The 14,509-nt window shown below is 45.2% G+C and overlaps 1 protein-coding gene across 3 annotated transcripts in view; it reads right to left on the reverse strand.

Moving 5' to 3' along the window:
* Positions 1 to 14,509, reverse strand: part of ntn3 (netrin 3) — a 73,827-nt gene that overhangs the window by 39,560 nt on the left and 19,758 nt on the right. For all 3 annotated transcript variants that reach the window (XM_062964450.1, XM_062964451.1, XM_062964449.1), the window contains exon 2: positions 2,120 to 3,114. In XM_062964450.1, coding sequence (XP_062820520.1) covers positions 2,120 to 3,114 — 995 coding nt within the window. The remainder of the gene's footprint in view (positions 1 to 2,119; positions 3,115 to 14,509) is intronic.

The following is a 14,509-nucleotide window of genomic DNA, read 5'->3' on the forward strand; positions in this document are numbered from 1 at the left end:
GACGGAGAAGCCTTAGCATTGGACGGTTGTGTTGTTAAAGGGTGAAGTATGGAACCCTGCGCAGACGAGGAAGCCTTAGCATTGAACGGTTGTGTTGTTAAAGTCTGAAGTATGGAATCCTGTGCAGATGGAGAAGCCCTAGCATTGAACGGTTGTGTTGTTAAAGTACGAAATATGCAACCCTGTGCAGACGGGGAAGCCTTAGCATTGGACGGTTGTGTTGTTAAAGGGTGAAGTATGGAACCCTGCGCAGACGGAGAAGCCTTAGCATTGGACGGTTGTGTTGTTAAAGGGTGAAGTATGGAACCCTGCGCAGACAGTCGGTCAGTGAGACTTAAGCAACGTGCAGTCATTGAATTCTTGACGGCAGAAGGTGTCACCCCAAAGGAGATTCCCCAGAGAACGCAAGCTGTTTATGGTGATTGTGTTGATGTGAGTCCTGTGCGTCGTTGGGCGAGCAAGTTTAAAGATGTTGAGGTGGGAAAATCTGACAAAGGGTTGAACATTTTGTGACAGCCACCACAGAGTTTCACAAGCAAAAGGTTGACAGATTAATTCAGGATGATAGTCATATCACTCAGAGAGAAATTTCAAGCATAACCAGCATTTCACAAGAACGTGTGGGTCACATTATTGCTTTGCTTAGCTATTGGAAGATCTGTGCACGATGGGTCCTGTGAGACGCCGGTTGAGGAAGCAGAGTGTCGACTTCTTCTGTGACGGCTTCAGAAAACTTGTTCATCGTTGGCAGAAATGTATCCAATTGTCTGGTGATGATGTGGAAAAGTGAATAGTGGTCGTTAAAGAGCACATTCTGAGGATTATTCCTGCGTTTGATTTATTAAAATATTCCCATCCAAACCCAAGTAACGAAGGTGGAGGCATTACTTTTCATTCAACTCTCATACAACTACAACTCCCAAGTGACAAAATCAATCCCACCAGTATTCAAATTTGGGCGTATCGGTTATTTGTGATAAATATGGTCCACTGAATGAAGACATACCCTGCATATCAGACATTTACATTGCGACTCATAACAGTAGAAAAAATTAGAGTTTTGAAGTTGCAATGGAAACAATGCCAGAGCACCTGATGGACCAACCTGGACAGAGTATGTTATTTGAGAACACAAATGCTGGGCCACTCTCGCAACTACGGTGTCACACAGAGAAATCATTGAAATCCACAAGAAGCATGAGGACAATTTCTACAGAAAGGAAGAAGCCATGAAAATGAACACAATCTGGCTCCCAGTATTTAAAAAACTCTAAAATCAGGACAGTAAATAAAGAACAAGACTCTGAACACAAAGGAATTCCAAGCAGGAAACAATCAGGGCCAGCTAATCACCTCACAACAAAGGATTCCCCGAGACAGGAAGAAGCCATGCTTTGAAGCTGCAAATCCATTCAATACTAATCAAGATGGCCAACTGCCACATTCACGCTTGCCTCCAACAGACAAGAGTTCTTTCTTTCTCCCACCTACTCCACAGATAAATATATCTAGTTTCCAACAAACCTCACAACCTCAGAGGATGCCTGCCATAGATGTGGGTGAAACATCAGGAAAGAATGCTTCTGGAACATGGCCAGACAGTCGGGAAAATTCACAGCAACCCAATAAGTGAACACTCCTGCCTGTGGAGCGCATGTCACAATCTGCCAGGTATGCAATTGCCTGTTGCCAAAAAGTCAACAGCATTCCTCCAATTGCAATAGGTAAAGGCATGTTTCCCCTTGACGTTAAGTCTAGTCTGGGGGTTGGTGCTCATCTCCATTTCTAAGCCAAAGAGCCGGCGTTGTCCGTAGACACCTCCAAGGTCATGTGGCCATAGGCATGGCTGTAACCTTCCCACCAGAGCAGTACCTATTGGTCTACTCACATTTGCATGTTTTCAAACTGCTAGGTTGGCGCAAACAGCAGGAGCTCAACCCTGGATTCAAACCGCCGACCTTTTGGTCAGCAAGTTCGGCAGCTAACCGCTGCACCACCGGGAGCTCCTTCCAATTTCAATAGCCAATTTTTTTCCAACCACATTGTTTTTGTTGGAAGGCGATCAGCTAGAGCGAGCAAAAGTTCTGCTCCATAGAAGAAACACAGAAAGCGGTCTCACCTAGGCACTCGTTGGCCTCTCTGGCCGTGGCCCTCTGCCACGGGCGGTCGTAGTGGAAAGGCTTGCAGCGGTCGCACTCGGGGCCCTCGGTGTTGTGCTTGCAGTCGCACACCAGCTTGCCCTCCTTGTCCTTGACGCAGCGGGAGGCGTGCCCGTTGCACTTGCAGCGCCCGCCGACCTGAAACTCTCCCACCGAGTAGTAGTAGGAGGAGGAGGAGGAGGAAGAGCCTGCCCCGCCACCGTCCTCGTCCTCCAGCTCTCGGAACAAATGCGGGCGGCTGAAAATCACCCGGATGTCGGTGGCGGTCACCCAGTCCTGAAGCACCGGGCTGTTGTCGAAATCCTGGGCCGAAGGGCGCCCGTCCAGCGTGCTGAAGGCAATGAGGCCTCCGGTCAGCGGGTAGAGGTCCGTGTGCCCGTCGGTGCAGAGGGCCTCCTGCTCGTTCTGCTTGGTGACCGTGGCTTTGCTCGGCTTGCCGTAGATCCTCCGGCACTGGGAAGAGTAGTACTGGTAAGGCACCCACGTTTTGCCGTAATCCATGGACTTGAAGACGGCGGCCGACTCCGGACGGGGCGAGCAGAACTGGAGGCTGACGTAGATGACCTCAAACTTCTTGCCCAGCGAGAGGGTGAGGCTGACGTTCTGGGGCGAGTGGAGCAAGGTCTCCGAGCGCCAGCAGGTCATATTGGCCGCGGTGTTGAGGTCCGTCAGGTAGGAGGCCGGGTGGGCCTTCCGGCCGTCCGAGGCGTCGCAGTGCCGGGTGGGCGGCCGGCCGCAGGTGCTGGACGCCTGGACCTCCTTCCCAAAGGCCGCGTTGACGAACTCCGGGATGCAGCGGCGGGGAGCGCCCTTCTCGTCGTAGCAAGGGTCCGGAGGGGCCTGCTGCACGGCAAAGGGGTTCACGGCCAGGGACCGGCCAAGCCCGCATGACGTCAGGAGCAAGCCCACGGCGAGCAAGAGGTCCATCTTCACGGTCCAGGGCACGGCGTTCTCTCTAAATGGAAAGGAAACACAACGTGAGAACGCTCCCAGTTCCCTGGGGCCCGGGGGGAGGAGGAATGTGTGTGACAATGGGAAGAGGCAGATTGCTCGCAAACAAAGGTCAACATCTGGACCCGCAACCAAATAAAAGAGTGGGGCTCTGCTGAAGTGCCACAGATATCACTTCTTGGAAATAGCCACCTCCCATTTGTTAGTGTATATGTTTGCTAACCTGTCTTCTATGTGTATGTTGATTTGCCAGTTTGACTGGGAGGGATTATAGACATGTGATTGTGCTGAGCATGTTCAGACTCAGAACTCCATTTTGCATTCAGTCTGCTTTATGCCTCAATGGAGGTGGATGCATGTGTGCATCACACCTAAATAAATAATAATAATAAACTTTATTTTTATATCCTGCCCCATCTCCCCGAAGGGACTTGGGGCGGCTCACAACAGGGACAAGCCCGAACAACAACAACATATTTAACATAAACTTAAAACATTCCAACAATACACAAAATAAAATAATGGACAAATACATTTAAATCCAAGCAGATAAAACCAGAGTAATTAAAAGCAACCCAGTGGGGACAGGTTTCATAAAGTGCTGTATCATGGAAATAAGTAGCAGTGATAAAGTGCCATATGCTTTCAAACAGAAAGAAGTATTCTAATGACAGCTCTATTGGGCCTGTTCATTTAAACGCGCTCTGGAACAACCATGTTTTCAATTCCCGATGGAAAATGGGCAGAGAAGGAGCTAACCTGATCTCCTTAGGGAGAGAGTTCCAGAGCCGGGATGGGGGCCACTGCCGAGAAGACCTCAGTAGAGGTAGATGCATGTTGCTGTTTGGACTTCAGTAGAGAAGTATGACTTATGGACTTCAGTGAGTACAACTATCCCTAAAGACTATGGACTATTGGGAGCCCCCGGTGGCGCAGAGGGTTAAACCGCTGAGCCGCTGAACATGCTGACCGAAAGGTCGGCGGTTCGAATCCGGTGAGTGGGATGAGCTCCCGCTGTTAGCCCCAGCTTCTGCCAACCTGGCAGTTTGAAAACATGCAAATGTGAGTAGATCAATAGGTACCGCTCCTATTAGTGGGAAGGTAACGGCACTCCATACAATCATGGCAATGTCCACATGACCTTGGAAGACAATGGAGATGAGCACCAACCCCCAGAGTCGGACACGACTAGATTTAATGTCATTAGAAAACCTTTACTTTTGTCTTTTAATGTTTGAGGCACCAAAATGTGCGTTGGCCAGGCTAGTGCATGCCTGCAGTCTGCATCTGCCGCAGCGCTTTGTGCAGGCCGGGCAGGCCTAGTGAAATGTTTGTTAATGTGGGATTTGTGTATTAGTAGTGTTTAAATGAAATTTGTGTCTGGCGTGTATTGCATACAGGTTGCATCATCCAGAGTATGCTATAGTCTGTAAAGGGTTAATGACTGAGAAACTGTGTTGACCTTGATGTGTGGCTGGAACCTGGGGAGTATCTAGACTCAAGTGTGTTTGTACATTACTGATTGCGTCAGTTGAGATCTTGCTCTGTTCTGAGTTTGTGTCTGCCTGGAGTGAAAGCCAAGCCTGTGTTCGTCTGCAAGTCTGTTTGTCTTGTATAGTAAAACTTTATATATATATTTAACATCGTTTCTGACGTCTCTTCGTTCCGCGCTCTATTGACAACATACAACTGCTGCTACACTGCGAATTACTCTGACAATGTTGGCCTCCTGCTTGTTTCCCTCTTTGTTCCTTTGCTCAGTCTTTCCTTTTTTATCCTGTATTTTTGTTTTAATTGATCTATTGTATTACTGTTTTATCTTTTAATAGTGTGATTTGTATTATGTTGCCTATGTTTTGTTCTATGTTGTTTGGGCCTCTGCCCCATGTAAGTTGCCCTGAGTCCCCACGGGGAGATGGTGGCGGGGTATAAATAAAGTTTTATTATTGTTATTATTATTATTATTATTATTATTATTATTATTATTATTATTATTATTATTCCTTCCCAATTATGCCAGTGGGGAACTTCAGGTGCCCCTTCTCCTTGGAGGGCTGTGTTCCCGCCCCACGCCGGGTGAGAGCGCAATGCTTTAATGGGCCCCTCATGCCCCCCGTGGGGGGGCCTGCCCCCACCCAAACATCAAAGGCCGCGGGGAAGTGGGGAGCTCAGCGGGGCTGATCCGACCCCAATGGGCAGCTATTCTCTCCCAGGAGCAAGGCTTGTTCCCACCCGCGGCAAAGCCAGGGCAAGAGTTTACTCCCTGAATGAGATGTTAATCAGGCAATTTCCCGCCTGCCCGCCCGCCCGCCTGCATCCTGCCCGGGGTCCCCTTTGAGCCCCTCTCCCCCCTCAGATGGCAATTAAGAAGGCAAAGGAGCCGCTTCTGATCGCTTAGCTAGCCAGCTCGTTTCCCCTTTTCTTGATATTTGATCCAGGGAGCAAAGTCCTCACCAATATTCCAACACTTTCCTTTGCAAAGCAGGATATACACAAACCTTCCCAAATGCAACCAGATTTAGGAAAAGCGACTTTTTCTGAAACCAAACTTCAAAACAAAACAAAAAGACGAGGTATTCAGGGATTTTTCAAAACCAAGTCAGCAAAACCAAGCTGGATCATGATGCAAAAACAAAACCTGGCCAAGTCACACATGTTAGGGCTGAATCAGGACCAAAAGGCCCCAAACTCGATCTGGTTTTGGAAGTTAAGCAGGACAGCCCTAGTTAGCATTTGGATGGGAGACAAATGCAAAATTCTGCATGCTCCGTTACAGAAGAATGCTACAGACTGGCAGTATTCTTTGCTCAAGAAAACTGTATGAAATTCCGATAAGAAGGACGCTTCTAAACAGGTGCTATAGATTGAAATAGATTGAAAGTAGATTAAAATGAACCGGTTTCGATGCATAGTGCCAACACAACCCCCATGACCAACAGAAAACACTGGACGGATTTGGCCTCCTAAGACCATAATACTAATACTAATAATAATAAAACTTTATTTATACCCCACCACTATCTCCCCAACGGGGACTCGGGGCGGCTTACATGGGGCCATGCCCAAAACAATACAATATAAACAGCATATAAAAGAACAACACATCACAACACAATAAACAATACAATAAATAATAATATCCATCAGATATTATAATATTATAATATTATAATATTATTATAATAATTATATATATTATAATATTATTATTATTATAATATCCATCAGATATAAGACTATCAGATAAAGTAGAGTCTCGCTTATCCAAGCTCTGCTTATCCAAGGTTCTGTATTATCCAAGGCAGTCTGCCTTTTAGTAGTCAATGTTTTTGTAGTCAATTTTTCAATAAATTGCGAAATTTATTGTATTCATAAATACAGTAATACACAACATTATCGTGTACTGAAGTTCTTTTTCACTTGTTGTAAAGCATGATGTTTTGGTGCTTAATTTGTAAATTCATAACATAATTTGATGTTTAATAGGCTTTTCCTTAATCCCGCCTTATTATCCAACATTTTTGCTTATCCAAAGTTCTGCCGGCCTGTTTATGTTGGATAAGTGAGACTCTACTGTATATAAACCCCACTTGACTAGTTTCCAACAGACCTCACAATCTCTGAGGGTGCCTGCCATAGATGTGGGTGAAACGTCAGGAGAGAATGCTTCCGCAACATGGCCAGACAGTCCGAAAAACTCACAACAACCCAGTGATTCCGGCCATGAAAGCCTTCGACAACACACTTAGTGACATGAGTTGCAAGAGCAAGCTCTCAGGTCCACACTATTTGAGTTTATATTCAACAAGCAATTGGATCTCGGCCTAGAACTGCCAAGTTATCACTAATATCCATATTGTCCATAATTTTTTCCCAGTTCCGCATTTTAAACGGGGAAAGGCTCTTACGAAACCCATTTTGAAAGAACCAGCGAGTTTCCGTTTCAAAGCAGGAAATTAAGTAAGATCATAGCATGATGTTTTGGTGCTTAATTTGTAAAATCATAACATAATTTCCTTAATCCCGCCTTATTATCCAATATTTTCGCTTATCCAATGTTCTGCCGGCCTGTTTATGGATAAGTGAGACTCTACCGTATTTACATTATGATTCATAAAAGTAGCAAAATGACAGCTATGAAGTTGCAACGGAAATAATTGAACTCCCATGATGAACAGAAAATACTGGAAGGGTTTGGTGGGCATTGACCTTGTGTTTGGGAGTTGTAGTTCACCTACACCCAGAGAGCCCTGTGGACTCCAAACAACGATGGATCTGGACCAAACTTGGCACAAATACTCAATATGGACAAATGTGGACACTGGTGGAGTTTGGGGAAAGTAGACCTTGACATTTGGGAGTTGTAGTTGCTGGGATTTATATTGCGCCAAATTGCTATGTGTGTGTGTGTGTGTAAAGAAATCCTTGCAAAGTTGGTTTGCAAAGGGAACTCTGCAAAAGAGCTCAGCTTTGCAGAGGCAAGGCCACGCCTAAAACAATGTATCTGTTTGATGGCAGATGGCTGAGAATGTCAGTTGGGAATCTGGGCTTCAAGAGAGAGCACAGAAAGGGACATGCTCTCTCTAGCTATGGTCAAGTAGCTGTTTTGAATATGCTATGCTGTATATATTGAATGCTGATTGATTGGTTATTGATCTTATGCAACTACATGGACATTGTAGGATTGCAGAACTGTTTATTTAATTTCAACTCAACAAGCAAGAGTAAAGTTTCCTTTGTTCATTTCAATTCCTCTGCCTGGTCTGAGTCTTTTGCACATGGTGTTATCTGGATGCTACTGATTCCGCTATACTCTCACCTAGTAACAATTTATGGTTCACCTACAATCAAAGAGCCCCTAAACCCCATCAATGATAGAATTGGGCCAAACGTCCCACACAGAACCCCCAGGACCAACAGAAAATACAGGAGGGATTGGGGTTCCTAAGGCCATCAGAAATAAGTGTTTTCTGATGGTCTTTGTTGACCCCCCCCCCAGGGGTCCCGACCCCCAGATTGAGAAACACTGCTGTCGAGAGAACAGCAAGGTGTGAGACAGAAATGGGTTGGCCTTCTTTTTTCCCCATGTCAATGCCGTGCGGGAACAGGCCTCCGCCTCTGCTCTTTCTGCCAGTGCGGCTGGGAACTGTCCAGCAAAAATGCTCTGAAGCACAACCCCAGGACACGGCAGGCCAGGCCGCAGCGGTGCCAGCAGATCTCAGAATAGTTTCTTCTGAGACTGGCTTGCGTCTCCCACATCATCAAAGGTACTCAGTCAGAGCAAGAGCACGTGCAAATCATTTGCTTAAATTAACAACTCATAGCCAACCAGGATATTTAGACCCACTCCTTAAAGTACGAGGGCTGAATGAAAAGAAATGCCTTCGTTACTTGGATTTGGATGGCAATATTTTAATAAATCAAACACAGAAATAATCCTTAGGATGTGCTCTTTAATGACCACTATTCACTTTTCCACATCATCACCAGACAATTGGATAAATTTCTGTCCACAATGAGCAAGTTTTCCGAAGCTGTCACGGAAGAAGTCGACACTCAGTTTCTGCATCCGGCGTCTCACAGGGCAGATCTTCCAACAGCCAAGCAAAGCAATAATGTGACCCACACGTTCTTGTGAAATGCCGATGATGCTTGACATTTCCCTCTGAGTGATACGACGATCGTCCTGAATCAATCTGTCAACCTTTTGCTTGTGAAACTCAGTGGTTTCTGTCACAGAATGTCCAACTCCTTGTTTGTCATGAAAGTCAGATGTTCCCTCCTCAACATCTTGAAACTTACTCGCCCAATGACGCACAGGACTCACATCAACACCATCACCCTAAACAGCTTGCATTCTCTGATGAATCTCCTTTGGGGCGACACCTTCTGCCATCAAGAATTCAGTGACTCATGTTGCTTAAGTCACATTGACCAACCGTCTGCTCAGGGTTCCATACTTGGCACTTTAACAATACAACCGTTCAATGCTAAGGCTTCCCGCCAAAGGGAACTAACTGTAGAGGAGTCTACTGAACAAGCCAGGACCTGCTGCAGACCAGGACTTTCGTCTGTTGAGGAGTTACGAAGGTGGAGGCATTACTTTTGATTCAACCCTTGTATACTCTAATTAATGGAACCCCCGGTGGCGCAGCAGATTAAAGCGCTGAGCTGCTGAACTTGGGGACCAAAAGGTCGGCGGTTTGAATCCGGGGAGTGGAGTAAACGGCCGCTGTTAGCCCCAGCTTCTGCCAACCTAGCAATTCAAAAACATGCAAATGTGAGTAGATCAATAGGTACTGCTCTGACTGAAAGGTAATGGTGCTCTATGCAGTCATGCCAGTGGACAGTGTCTATGGACAGTGCCGGCTCTTCAGCTTAGAAATGGAGATGACACACAGATTTGGACATGACTGGACTTAATGTCAGGGAAAAACCTTTAATTTTACTTAACTGTAATTGTTTTAAATATGATGTTGTGTAGCATCTAATGATTGCTGATTGTGAGTCTGCCCTGAGTCTCCCCTTGGGGATGAGAACGACAGGATATAAATGTTTGAAATAAATAATAATTATTATTATGATTGTGCACTTGCAAGAAACGTGATGTGGAAAGAACTCAAGACCCGGCAAGCAAGGAAGCCGCTGTTCCCAGGAGGTCTCACGGCCACGAATGGTGGCAGATGCCCCCCCCCCCCCCCCGCACGGCCCCCCGAGCAGAGGAGTGACCCTCAAGGAGGCGAGTGTCCGTCCCTTCTGCTCGCTCCTGTTTTCTCTCCCTTTGGCCTGAATCATGCAAAGTCAATATTTTCTCTGTTAACAAAGCAGTGGCCTTTTTTGGAATCCCTCCGTCTGATGAATCAGCAGCAGACACGGCAGCCTTGGGGCCCAAATAGTTCCTGCTGTTTTGATTCCCGCTCCTGTTGATGTTACCCAGGTCTTGGCCACGGATCCAACGGAAGGGGCCAGCGGATCGGCCGCGAGCGCTGCCAACATCCAGCCCTTGACGGGCGTGTTTTCCTGGGGTGCGGCTTTGAAACAGGTCTAGGATCACATCCAAGGGCCTACACAAACACGGGTGGGCGTGGAACCAAATCCTAAAGCCTTTTCGAAGAAGCGGAGGGGAAAAAGTGGCATTCAGGTGGAATGATTCACAAAGAGGAAGTGGCAGGCATGGATGTTTTGATCCCTTTTGTAGTGCAGTCAGGACTGGCCAAAAGCACTGGGGCTTTTCCACAAGTAGAGCAGAGTCACATACTCGGGCTTTTTCACGAGTTAAGGACCGGGACTTTTTCATGAAAAGAGCAAAGCAAAGGGATTTTTCATGAGCAGAGCAAAGTAAGGGGATTTTTTTCATGAGTGGAGGAAAATACTGGGACGTTTTCATGAGCAGAGCAAAATAACAGGACTTTTTCACGAGCAGAGCAATGTACTGGGATTTTTCACGAGCAAAATACCGGGACTTTTTCCACGAGCAGAGCAAAATACTGGGACGTTTTCACGAGCAAAGCAAAATATCGGGACTTTTTCCACGAGCAGAGCAAAATACCGGGACTTTTTCCACGAGCAGAGCAAAATACTGGGACTTTTTCACGAGCAGAGCAAAATACTGGGACTTTTTCATGAGCAGAGCAGAATACCGGGACTTTTTCACAAGCAGAGCAAAATACTGGGACTTTTTCATGAGCAGAGTAAAACACTGGGACTTTTTCACAAGCAGAGCAACGTACTGGGACTTTTCCACAAGTAGAGCAAAATACCGGGACTTTTTCATAAGCAGAGCAACGTACTGGGACTTTTCCACAAGTAGAGCAAAATACCGGGACTTTTTCACCCCCTCAGAGCAATGTACTGGGACTTTTCCACAAGTAGAGCAACGTACTGGGTCTTTTTCACAAGCAGAGCAATGTACTGGGATGTTTTCATGAGCAGAGCGGTTCATCAGTGGAAGGGTCTGCCTTTGTTGGAGACCCATACTTAGGAGTTCTTAAGAAAGTTCCTCCCGTGGGATCCCTTCCGCTGTCCCACTGGATCCCTTGAAGACCATTGGTGGGATCTCTGGAAGCAGCAGGTGCAGAAGGAGCCAAGCGCGCTCTCCTCCGACACTTTGGTGCTTTCAGCGGCTTCTCCCCAAAGAGCCTTTCTGTGTTTTCCTTTCTAGAGACCCTCACAGTTTCATTGCACACAGATGTGCATTATGGCCGCCAGCCACGAAAGCCTCATACAAAGAGATTTGAATAAGAGAAGTTGGCTCGATTCACATTTCAAGGCAAGCTTTACCTAGTTCCCATTCCCCAAACTTCGACACGAACCAGAATGCACTTGCATTCCAAAAATTTGCAGCCACGCCTTATGATCATGTTTCAAAATGAAAAAAAAACAAAACAAACCCAGACCCAATGATGCATCATGTGCGTAGATTGGATTTCCCTTGACTTTTTGTCCTTCGCGCTGCCGGCATGCAAATCTCCCACCACCAGGATTTCACAAATTCATTTCAGCACAAGTAATGATGATCTCCATCACATACGACTATTGGAAAGTTTTAACAGGACAGAGCGCGCCCGTACACAGCAGTATTCGGTCTATGCTGTGCTTTAATTTTAATTTAATTTTAATTCCATGTATTTTTAATTCCATTTAATACTGAAATGTGCTTTCTATAAAAATATGTTCTAATATGTGCTTTTAATGAAATTTATTTTAATTGTATTTTTTATGACTAAGTTGGGTCTTCGGCATTGCCCGGGTTATTGGAAAACTCCTGGGAATCTGGGAGTTGTAGTTCACCCTGAACCCAGCCAACAACAGATTTGCACCAAAGTTAAGTGATATTACCTAGCATCCCAAAACAAACAATACCTTCTTCTAATAACCCGGGCACCTCCGGGCCCCCAAGCTAGTATATACAGTAGAGTCTCACTTATCCAACATAAACGGGCCGGCAGAATGTTGGATAAGCGAATATGTTGGATAATAAGGAGGCATTAAGGAAAAGCCTATTAAACATCAAATTGGGTTATGATTTTACAAATGAAGCACCAAAACATCATGTTAGACAACAAATTTGGCAGAAAAAGTAGTTCAATACGCAGTAATGCTACATAGTAATTACTGTATTTATGAATTTAACACCAAAATATCACGATATATTGAAAACATTGACTACAAAAATGCGTTGGATAATCCAGAATGTTGGATAAGCGAGTGTTGGATAAGTGAGACTCTACTGTATATACAGTAGGGTCTCGCTTATCAAAGCTCCGCTTATCCAAGGTTCTGTATTATCCAATGCAGTTTGCCTTTTAGTAGTCAATGTTTTTGTAGTCATTTTTTCAATAAATTGCAAAATTTTGGTGCTAAATTCATAAATACAGTAATTAATACATGATGTTATTGTGTACTGAACTTCTTTTTCTATCCATTTGTTGCAAAGCATGGTGTTTTGGTGCTTAATTTGTAAAATCATAACATAATTTGATGTTTAATAGGCTTTTCCTTAATCCCTCCTTATTATCCAACATTTTTGCTTATCCAATGTTCTGCCAGCCTGTTTATGTTGGATAAGTGAGACTCTACTGTAGGTTATGATTTTACAAATTAAGCACCAAAACATCATGTTATACAACAAATTTGACAGAAAAAGTAGTTCAATGCACGGTAATGCTATGTAGTAATTACTGTATTTACGAATTTAGCATCAAAATATCACGATGTATTGAAAACACTGACTACAAAAATGCGTTGGATAATCCAGAACGTCAGGAGATAATGCTTCTGGAATGTAGCCATGCAGCCCAGAAAACTCACAGCAATCCAAAGTTTAGAAATATAAACCCCACTTGCGTAGTTTCCAACAGACCTCACAATCTCTGAGGATGCCTGCCATAGATGTGGGTGAAACGTCAGGAGAGAATGCTTCCGCAACATGGCCAGACAGTCCGAAAAACTCACAACAACCCAGTGATTCCGGCCATGAAAGCCTCCGACAACACACTTAGTGACATGAGTTGCAAGAGCAAGCTCTCAGGTCCACACTATTTGAGTTTATATTCAACAAGCAATTGGATCTCGGTCTAGAACTGCCAAGTTATCACTAATATCCATATTGTCCATAATTTTTTCCCAGTTCCGCATTTTAAATAGGGAAAGGCTCTTACGAAACCCATTTTGAAAGAACCAGCGAGTTTCCGTTTCAAAGCAGGAAATTAAGTAAGATCATAGTAAAATGTGGACATAGAAAATGTTATAAACAAGCAAACCTCCACCGCAGGAACAAAAGTCCGATTTCAGCAGGATGCGAACCCTGTTTGAAATTCGACATCATTTGCAAATACGATGGGAAAAGGCCCTCTGCCTTGGCTTGTTTGGGAGCTAGATCTACAAAAGGGTCCTAGTCCGCGGCGTCTTCAGGAAAGATAAAAAAGGAGACGGTTCTTGAGTCTCTACAACCACCGAAGCGAAGCAAATGTGTGACGTCTCCATTTGGAAAGATTGGCATATACAGTAGAGTCTCGCTTATCCAACATAAACGGGCTGGCAGAACGTTGGCTAAGCAAAAATGCTGAATAATTAGAAGGGATTAAGGAAAGGCCTATTAAATGTCAAATTACGTTATGATTTTACAAATTAAGCACCAAAACATCATGTTTGACAACAAATCGACACAAAACGCAGTTCAATACACGGTAACGTTATGTAGTAATAAGTCTATTTACGAATTTAGCACCATTTATAAATAAAGTGGGGATCCCAGTGTGGCACAGTGTGTTAAAGCGCTGAGCTGCTGAACTTGCGGACCAAAAAGGTCGCAGGTTCGAATTTGGAGAGCAGAGTGAGCACCCGCTGTTAGCCCCAGCTTCTGCCAACCGAGCAGTTTGAAAACATGCGAATGTGAGTAGATCAATAGGTACCGCTCCGGCGGGAAGGTAACGGCGCTCCATGCAGTCATGCCAGTGGCTACATGACCTTGGAGGAGTCTACGGACAACGCCGGCTCTTCAGCTTAGAAATGGAAATGAGCACCAGAGTCCCAGAGTCGGGCACGACTGGACTTAACGTCAGGAGAAAACCTTTACCTTATAAATACAGTAATTACTATGCTTATTATTATACATACTTACTATGCGTACCCTGACCCGGGCTTCGAACTCATGACCTCTCGGGCAGTAGTGATTTATTGCAGCTGGCAGAGGTCATGAGTTTGAAGACTGGGTCAGGGTAAGCCCCTGACCATTAATAGTCCAGTTTGCTGTTGGCCTGTGCAGCCGAAAGGCGGTTGTGTCTGTCAAGTAGGAATGTAGGTACCGCTTATGCGGGGAGGCTAATTTAACTAATTTACGACACCATAAAATCTCTAGCGGTGTGCGGAAGAATGAGGAATGAGGAAGTATTCCATCA

This window comes from Anolis carolinensis, unplaced genomic scaffold (genome assembly GCF_035594765.1).
Source record: "Anolis carolinensis isolate JA03-04 unplaced genomic scaffold, rAnoCar3.1.pri scaffold_13, whole genome shotgun sequence".
Lineage (NCBI taxonomy): Eukaryota > Metazoa > Chordata > Lepidosauria > Squamata > Dactyloidae > Anolis > Anolis carolinensis.